At 41.1% G+C, this 10,317-nt stretch overlaps 1 protein-coding gene across 1 annotated transcript; it reads right to left on the bottom strand.

Moving 5' to 3' along the window:
• Nucleotides 1-1,687: 1,687 nt before the first annotated feature.
• LOC149143307 (putative 2' cyclic ADP-D-ribose synthase BdTIR) lies at nucleotides 1,688-2,206 on the bottom strand. Its single transcript, XM_089451766.1, has one exon. It carries the CDS (start codon nucleotides 2,204-2,206, stop codon nucleotides 1,688-1,690), a length of 519 nt encoding a protein of 172 aa, XP_089307892.1.
• Nucleotides 2,207-10,317: the final 8,111 nt, after the last annotated feature.

Here is a 10,317-nt window from a genome sequence, read left to right as displayed (position 1 = left end):
TTAGTCGTGCTGCCCTCTACAGATTTGAGAAAATATGTGTTATTTCCCCGAACAACAGAAATAACGAATGGACCTTTCCATAAAAAATCAAATTTTGCATGTTTTCCCTTGTCTTCTCTCCATGAATCCCACTTTAGAAATTTGTCACCAATATAGAAATCTTCAGCCTTAGCTCTCTTATCAAACATCCTTTTGAGCTTTTCTTGCAAAATCTGAGCTCTGTCATAAACTTGCTCTCTGGTTTGCTGAAGATGAATGGTTTGGTTGATTCTTCGTTGAATGTCGTTTGGTTCAGCCTGAATCTCCTGTAACAGTCTGATAGTAGGGATGCCCAAAGATGAAGGAAACCTGGCTTCCATGCCATATACTAGCTCATAAGGGCTCATCCCAATGGATTTCTTTGTTGAAAGTATGTCTGTCGATAGGGCATTTGTGAGCTTTCTATGCCAGTTCTTCTTGTTTTCTTCTAGCACTTTCTTTATGATATTAATCAGGCTCTTATTAGATGACTCAGCCAAGCCATTAACTTGGGGGTAATAGGTTGTGGAATGCCCCAAGGTGATGTGAAATTTGTGGCAAAAATTGATCATTTTTTTGGATTTAAAAGCAGCGGCGTTATCAGTAATGATTTTCTCAGGGTAGCCGAATCTAGCAAGGATGTTGCACTAAAGGAATTGGATAATGATGGTGTCATTAGCTTGTCTGCATGGGATGGCTTCAACCCACTTGGTGAAATAGTCGGTGGCTGTTAAAATCCATTTGTGTTGGCCTGAGGAAGAGGGATGGATTTCTCCAATGAAGTCAAGACCCCATTGTTGAAAAGGCCTTTCAGTTGAGATGGGTTTTAAGGGGCAGGGGCAATAGCTTTCTTTTGCCCTCAAAGATTTGGCATTTGTGACATGAAATGGAAAACTTCTTTACATCTGCAAAAAGAGAGGGGCAATAGAAACCAACCCTTAAAATTTTATCAGCTGTGGATTTCCAATATAGATGTCCTCCACAATCACCTGCATGGAACTCTTTCATGACATTGTTAGTTTCATTCATGATTAAACAATTAAGCAATATACCTTCATGATTTTTCCAAAATAATGCACCATCTATGACACAAAACTTCGAAGCCTTCATTCTTAAAAATCTGTTCTTAGTTCTGGACAATCCTGGGGGAGAAAACAGGTTTAACAAAACAAAGCATATATCAGCATACCATGGGGATTGCAAAAAGGTTTCACTGATCTGTGGAGTCGCCAGCTCCTGTTCATTGTCCTATTGGTTAATGTCTAAGGCTTGAAAGGCTCCTGTGACCTTACCAGCGTTTTCTCTTACATCCGAGAGAAAACAAGATCTGTTGTACTGCGAACTCTTTCGATTGAAGAGTTCTTTTGCTAGGGTTGTTTTTCCTAGACCACCCAACCCAATAATTCCTAGGACGGGAGGTTTTCCACTCTTCCCTTGTTTCTGCAATAAAAATTCATTTTCAAAATGTTGTACCTTTTCATCTAGACCCGTTGGATATTTGGCTACATGCAAAGGTGTCTTTTTCACTCTCTTCAAAACCTCTTCAACTACTAGATCCAGCAACTCCCCTTCATCAAATAATAAAGCTATTAAGAAAAATTTCTTTACATATATCTATCCAAACATAAAGCAATACAATACCGCGAAATCGAGAGATAAGGTGGAGTTCTCACCCATTGCAGGACTCCAGCTCCAAACCGCTTATGTGTGAAACCTTAGCAAGAGCATTTCTCCAACTCTCAATTGTAATGGAATCGTATCGCAATTTCGTTTGAAGAGGTTGATCATCATAAGTCGTCTTATTTGCCAGTGAGTGTAGGGCTTCAGCATACTTTCCATGATTGCTTTGCGTCCACCTAAGCTCAGAGGGCTTGATACCGTAAAATACAGGGATAATCGTCTTTCTCGATTCCAGCATTTGGAGGAGTTCATTCAGACACCAAATAGAGTCTGCATATCCAGGAGAGAAAACCGCCACATGGACGGAGGCGGTTCTAATAGCGCTTTCTATTTGAGAAGTCAAATACTCCCCCCTTTGCATTTCCTCCTGATCTAGAAAGACTTTCAATCCCTGTGAGACAAGGCGACGATACAGATGACTGACAAAGGTTTTCTTCACGTCAGGCCCGCGGTGATTTAGGAAAACTTGATAAGAGACACAGCCAGCGGTGGAAGATGAGGAGGCCATTGCCAATTTGGAAATACAGATAGAAATAATGAAAAACCCAGACTGCAGAGGAGGTTGATCAGAGCGTAGCAGAGAAATTGCAATGGAAAACCCAGAGAGATGCTCTGCCCTAATTGATGTACCCAAAAATTGGTGTTACCACTTCTCTTCTCTTTTTGCGTGTAGTGGCCGACCATCAACAGCGTCAGGACAATATTTATTCATGGGGTCAGCACGAATTCTGGTGCAGAGAGAAAACAAAGCGTTCCACGGCCCTCTCGAGACCATTACATTTGAGTGCGTGGTGAGTAGTCAGGAATCTCACTTTGTGTGTGGAACCCACACGCTCAATGCCATGGAGCACGGACCGCGTGAGAGCTATCACTTTGTGAATGGGTCCCACACGCTCAACTGTGTAGACGGTGGGATCCACACGCTCAATTGCGTCGACCGCGTGAGCACCGAGCACTATCGAGTTGGGTGTGGGAGGTTTCAGCGTGACAGGAATTCAGATGAAAAGACAAGTCTTCAATTTTAAAACCATGATGAGGTCTCCAAGTTCAATTATGCATTAAATTAAGCATTCAAATTAAAAATACATGAAATTACGTATTTTTTAAAAACGTTAGTTTTCAACCATTCAAAATAACATTTTAAAATATTATGAAATATAAAAAGTATAATATTGTATTTTTTTTAAATTATTAAAATATTAAATATTATTTAGTTGGTGATATTTTTATTCATTTAATGCATTAGTATTATATTAAAGAACTTGCAAATATGTGGAGTCATTAAACATGTATTTAACTTATATATATAGAGTGTGTGTGGAGGTTTTAAATTTGAATTAATTTTTTTTAATTAGTTAAATTAGATTTATTTGAAGATAGATTTCTTAATAATAGTGAGGTTTCTAGTCTTATTAATAATTTTAGTTTATTTTCGATTGATAATGTAGATTTAAAGGCTTTTTCTTCTCCTTCTGGCAATAAGGTCGTAAATCTCTCAAATTTCTCATTTAATTTTCATGTTTTCAGTCTCTTAGGGAAGGGTTTAAACTTTGCGGTAGCTCCAAAGAAGATCTCGATCCATGATATTATTTGTGACATTGAATTCGGGATAAAGGAGTTACCAGAAGCTGCTAAAGATATTATTAGGTAGGATTGTGCGGTTATCCTTAGAAAGGCTAAACCCCCTAGGAACAACCTTAGCAAACCTAAATTCAAAGCTCTAAAAGCCTTGAACAACAACAAGGACATTGTTGTTCTTAAAGCTGACAAAGGAGGCACCGCTGTTATCCTTAACACGGAGGATTACCGCAATAAAATGTTAGATCATCTTTGTAATAACGGGAGCTACAGAAAGCTGGCTAAAAATCTCCTAAAAAAGGTTTCTAAGACAGTTGCACTAGCCATAAAATCTAGTAGCACTGTTAGCTCTCTAAGTAAGAAACTTATTGAGAGCAACCCTCTCACTCCTAGGATTTATGGTCTTCCCAAAATCCATAAGAAAGGGGCCCTCCTGCGCCCCATATTCAACACTATAGGAGGGCCGACTTATCTTCTTACTAAATATCTTGCTAATAAACTTAAGCCTCTTTTTGGTCAGACCGAGTCCTTCATTAAAGATTCGTCCTCCTTTGTTAATGAATTAAAGGGTATTAGAATTGATCCAAGTGATATGTTAGTTAGTTAGTTTCGATGTGGTCTCATTATTCACTAATATCCCTATTAATGAGGCCATTGATGTCATTAATCGTATCACGGATCCAGATACTACTTTTTTAGTCAAGATTTGCCTTACCTCTACTTTCTTTAGTTTTGAGGGCGAATTTTATGAACAAACCTGTGGTGTTGCTATGGGTTCCCCCCTTTCCCCTGTGGTTGCCAATCTCTTTATGGAATTCTTTGAATCTAAAGCCTTGTCATCGACACTTTTCCAACCTAAGTTGTGGAAAAGGTTTGTGGATGACACTTGTACCGTCTGGTCTCATGGTAAAGAGAAGTTAGAGTTGTTTTTCCATCACCTTAACAATCAATCGGATTCCATAAAGTTCACCATGGAAATTGAGGTTGATGGCAGCCTTCCTTTCCTTGACGTTCTCATTTCAAAAAAGGATGATGGTTCTTTCTCTCACCAGGTTTTTCAAAAGAAAACTCACACAGAGCAATATCTTCATGCAAATTCCCATCATTTCCCGACTCAGAAACTAGGTGTTCTCAACACCTTAGCCACTCAGGCATTGTGAGTTTCCGATGAAAATCATATTGATGATGAAAAAACCCACCTCCTTAAGGTCTTTAATAAGAATAGTTATAACAAATCCCAGGGTCTGAGACCTTTCCATAATGCAGAAAGAGGTCCTAAGAAGAGGATCGATCCCAAGGATTGAGCTTATGGGGTTCATCTTCCTTTTATTCAGGGGACTGCAGACAAAATCATGAAGATCCTGAAAAAACATAATATTCCTTCTTCCTTTAGACCCCTTCGCACTATTCGAAGTTCTCTTCATTCGGTCAAGGACTTGGTTAACCCCAAGGATGTGAAGGGGGTTTATATTATTCCTTGTTCCTGTGGGACTCCTTACATTGGTGAGACTAGTCGATCAATAAATCAGAGGATTTATGAACATGGGAGGTCTCGCTCCTCCGCCTTGGCAGAACATGCAAAAAATACCAATCATCACATATGTATAGAAGAGGCTAGAGTCATAGCTAGGGTTGACCATTTTCATCATCGTAAATTTAGAGAGGCCTTAGAAATTGGAAAAAGGCACGTTAATCTAAATAGAGACGATGGTTGGAGCATCAACAAGTGTTGGATCCCTGCCCTAAACTCCTAGAGCTTTTTTTTTATTTAAGCCACCCGAATCCCTAGTAATATTAATTCTTATTATAATATAAATATTATTTAATTTGATGTTATTTAAAATTCAAAACTTTCCAAAATATTATTTATTTATTTGTTTTTATACACTTTATTTATTTATTCTTATTATAGCATTATAACTTAAATTGATTTATTCAAAAAAGAATAATTGAAATTCTTTTTAATCTCGGTAAAAACCTAAAAAATAAAATTAAAATTAAAAATAGAAATAGAAATAATAATAATAAATAGATAAGGGAGATGGTCTGTGAACTAGGGTTTCAAGCTGCATTCTGATCACTGTCACAAACTCTGGCGGAGGGCAGTGCCCTGTTCGCAAAGCTTTGGAGGCGTGGGCTCGCCCTGGCCCAACAGATGAGGTGAGTGGGGACCAATGGGGCCCCTTCCTACAAGCAGGTAATTATGGATAAAGGAAAAGCCCCACTGGAAGGGGTGCAAATCTCTGGATCTGAAAATGTAGGAAAGGATGAGCTAAGAAAGAAGAAAAAGGTCGATGGGCCAACCAGGGAGACCCGTAGTCAAAAACGGCCCAACGAAATCAAGACTCTGGACGAAAAAGACAACGGAAACCCCAATCCCGAGCAGGATCCACCAGCAGCAGAAGGAAGAAAACAAAAACATGTGGAAACCGAGGCCCTGCCCCAACATGACACAGAGTTGGAGGGATCTGCCACAACGACAAGAAAACAGGAGGACCTGGGGCGCTGCAAGCCCAAAATGACAGAATGTCTACAAGTTGTTATTAACGACCCTGAAATGCAAGCTTACAGAGACCATATGTCCGTACATGCGGTGATCTGCAAGTTCATGGGATTCTGGCCTACGGAAAAAGCCCTTTGCTTTTGGATCAAGAAACAATGGAAGCCTAAGGGAGATATCAGGTTACACCTAGGGGCCAAAGGGTTCTTTACTGTTGTATTTGCGAGCCTAGAAGATAGGGATCGCATTTTTGATGGTGGACCATACTTCTATGCCTCAGCAGGCCTATACATGAGACCTGGGAAACCCAACTTTGCCCCAGAACAGGAAACATTCAAGCATGTACCTGTTTGGATTCGCCTATTCTCTCTCCCCATAGATTACAAGAGACTTGCAATGCTAGAACAAATAGGCAATAAACTAGGAACGTTCATCCAAGCCTCGGAGGCTACCCTGCAAAAAAGGTACACCTCTTGTGCAATAATATGTGTTAAAATGGATGTTTCAGGTGCTCTACATGAAGGTCTATTACTAGAGTTTAGAGATGAAGTTTTCTTCCAAGCCATAGACTATGAACAGATCCCCTTTCGGTACCGGAAGTGCCACAAACATGGACACCTGTTCAGGGAATTCCCAATGAACAAACCAACCGAGAAAACCAAAGAAAACACAGGCAAGGATCAGGAAGGCTTCTCCCGTCCAAATGGAAGACAATGGGCCAATAGGAAAAACCATCCCAAAACAAACACCTCCATCAAAGGAATAGTCAATGCCTTTGAAGTTCTTGGATCCGAAATAGTTTCAACTGAAATCCCCCAAGCACCAGACCTTACGCAGGAAATACAGGATGCTCCCTTACAAGAATCCCTAGATCCTAATCCAGATCTGACGAATGAGACCCTACAAGGTCATGAGTTGGCAAAAGACCTAGAAGGAGATGCGGAAATGACAGTAAGTGAAATCGGAACAGAGGATATGGAACTCAGTGACATATTAGAGAGGGAGGGCATGGATCTCAACACCATGGTAGAGCAATGGAAGCAAAAAGGAATGGAACACATCCCAGAGGAGGAAGTAGCCAGAGTAAATCTTCTCTTCCTGGCCAGGCAGGATGCAGAACTAAAAGGGCAGAAAAGAGGGTTTGGAGCCACAAAGGGTTTGGGCGTCAAGGCCCAAGGATTACATCAAACAAATAATAATGCCAAACATAGGAAAAAGCGAGGCCGACGAACAAACAATGAAGCACTACAAGAGCTAGGTCAGATGCTTCTCAACTCCGGTAAGATGAAAGCCCTTGAGGCTTTCACATTCTCCTCTTGAACCCTGTTAAATATGAAGATTCTTTCATGGAATGCTATAGGGCTAAACAGCCAAAGGAAACAAAGACTTCTAAGAAAGAAAATCAAAAATGAAAATTCTGACATGATTTTTCTACAAGAAACCAAGTGCTCTATCTAGAAAATGAAAGGAATAAGGAAAAATTTAGGAAAAAGAAATGAATACACGGAAGTGGAAGGAATTGGAATGGAGGGAGGCCTAGCCACCTTCTAGAATCCCCACTCCCTCCATCTTATAAATGCAGAGGCTTCCAGATCATACATCTCCTTGGAATTGCAAATCATTGGTGAATCCAATACTTACCTGTGTACTAATATCTATAGCCCCCAAAGACTAGAGGATAAGCTACTGATGTTAGATCACCTCTCCAACTTACAACGCAAACATCCTACGGCTAAAGCTATCTATGGAGGAGACTTCAACATGATCACCTCACTGATAGAAAAGAAAGGAGGGGTAAGAACTCTGAATAGAGATGTAGAGGCATTCAAAAACTTCATCAGAACAAGAAATCTTGTTGACATCCTCCCCAAAAATGGATTATACACTTGGAATAACATAAGAGGAGGAGAAAGGCAGATTGCCTCCAGACTTGACCGTTTTCTTATAGCAGAAGCCATCCTCCTTGAGGGAGTCACTATGGAGTCGAACATTATTCCTTGTGGAGGCTCTGATCATTGGCCCATCACCCTAGATGCAGCCATCCTCGAAACCCCGAAAAACAGACCTTTCAGGTTTGAGAAATTTTGGTTAAGCCATCCAAAATTCAAATCTAAAATCAAACATTGGTGGCACGAGTGATTGGATATCATAGGAACCAAAATGTTCCGATTCCAAGCCAGATTAAAACACCTCAAAGCTCGGCTTAGGTCATGGAACCAAGAATTCTATGGGAATATCTTCAAAGACAAACAGGCACTAGAGGAACAAATAGCATGGATCCACACAGAATGGCTCAAAGGGGACATCACCCAGGATTCCATTGGTATGGAGCAAATCCTCATGCAAAAATGGAATGAAACATTCGAGCAGGAGGAGATACTATGGAGACAAAAGTCTCACATCCAATGGCTCAAAGAAGGGGAAAAACACCAAGTTCTTCCACTGTTCGGCTATAGATTACAGGTGCACCAACAAAATCACCCAGTTGAAGGATGAACGAGGCACCCCCTTCCACTCTCATCAGGATATTGCCTCCATACTCATCGATCACTTCAGCCATATAGCATCCGAACCATACACTAATAGGGAAGAGGCTATTAGGGAAGTCATATCCTCCATCCCAAGGTTAATTACTACAGATCAGAACAAATCCTTAGACCACCCAGTTACCATGGAGGAGGTGGAAGAAGCAGTGAAAGAGATGCCTAATGGAAAGGCACCAGGACTGGATGGCTTCACCATTGATTTTTCCAAGCTTGCTGGGAAATAGTGCGATTGGAAGTATGGGAGGTGGTGGAAGACTCCCGAAAATCTTCCTCCATCCTCAAATCCCTCAATTCTACCTTCATCGCCCTTATTCCCAAAGAGGAGGCAGCATGTACCCCTTCGAAATTTCGGCCAATTGCTCTGTGCAACGTTATTTATAAGATTATCTCTAAAGTAATGGCCAACATACTGAAGCCAATACTTCCTTTGATTATCTCAGAGGAGCAATTGGGCTACGTGGAAGGTAGACAGATCATGGATAATGTCCTACTAGCACAGGAAATGGTTCACACTTTACAATCCCAGAAAAAAGTAGGTATGATCATTCAGTTGGATCTCTCGAAAGCCTATGACAAGGTCAGTTGGAAGTATCTTGAAGCCATTCTAGAAGCCTTTGGATTTGCACAACGCTGGATCAATTGGATTCTAGCCCTAGTCAAATCCCCCAGCTTTTCTATCCTAGTCAATGGTGCTCCCACATTCCCCTTTGCTCCCACTAGAGGTATTTGCCAAGGGGATCCCATTTCCCCTTTCCTTTTTGTCATATTGATGGAAGGCCTGAGTCGCATCATTAAAAATGCAAAGGAGAGAAACCATATCCAGGGCCTCCAACCTCTGCCACTCTGCCCAACCACCACTCATCAACAATTTGTGGACGATACCATGCTCCATGGTACTCCATCGATCCGGGAAGCCCAAGGATTCAAAGCTATCCTTAATCTATTCAGTCAAGCTATAGGTATGGACCTTAATATGGATAAATCCTCCATTTTCTTTTTCAATACTCATTTAGCGATCTAGAAAAATCTTACAGCTATCCTTGGATTCAGAAGGCAAAGCCTTCCCTCTAAGTATCTCAGGATCCCTCTTACTGATAAACCCTGGCAAAAGCTCCACTGGGAAAAACTGATCTCCAACCTCGAAAGACAAAGTAATCACTGGACTAACAAGGTCCTTAACTTTGCTGGCCGACTTGTCCTAGCTAAGGCTGTCCTACAAGCCATTCCTCAATATATGCTCTCCATCCTTCCGGCTCCCAAAGGTGTACTCTAGAAAATCAGAAACATTCAGAGAACCTTCCTATGGTCTGGAAAATCTGACAAATAGAAATGGGCTCTAGTAGCATGGGAAAAACTCTGTAAACCCAAGAGCCTGGGTGGTTTGGGGCTTCAGGACCTGGACATAGTAAACAAAGCTTGTGGGGCCAAACTCTAGTGGAGATGGATAAAAGAACCACAAACACGCTGGGCCAGATTATGGAAAGCCAGATATGCTGAAAACTGGAGCCCTCGGGATCTCATTAGATTGACTGATCCTCCTATTGAATCCCCCATTTGGAACATGGCAAAGGCCAATCATAACATCATTCAACATCAATGCTTCTGGGAAATTCACAATGGGAACATAGCTCTCTTCTGGGAAGATGCCTAGCAACAACTTCCCAAGCTTGAAAATCCTTACTATCTTCCCCTGTAGCACAGGTACCAGGAACTAGGGAAACTTAGGGTGAACCAATACTTGACAGACAGTCTCGCGGACCAGCATTGGAGACATTGGAACCCTAATCCTACCCCACAGGAAGATGGTATGGGCAACCTTCTCTTATCCTTGCACTCTTGTCAGGATAAAAGGAGGATCTGTTACTCTCAGGATGAAGACCAACTAAGGTGGGGCAAACTAGATGAAGGCACCTTTAACCTAAAGGAAGCCAGATTTTATTTAGAACACAGGGATCAGGAAGAAAAAGTGAATTGGCACAATAATGTCTGGGACAC

Source organism: Pinus tabuliformis, chromosome X (genome assembly GCF_031772625.1).
Source record: "Pinus tabuliformis cultivar Carrire ecotype Pingquan chromosome X, CPIR1, whole genome shotgun sequence".
Lineage (NCBI taxonomy): Eukaryota > Viridiplantae > Streptophyta > Pinopsida > Pinales > Pinaceae > Pinus > Pinus tabuliformis.
Note: the sequence above shows the minus strand (reverse complement) of the source record. Positions and strands in the feature narration are given on the sequence as shown.

Bases quoted from the DNA above. Each gene is read 5' to 3' on its own strand.
- LOC149143307 (XM_089451766.1), bottom strand. From the start codon at position 2,206: ATGGCCTCCTCATCTTCCACCGCTGGCTGTGTCTCTTATCAAGTTTTC.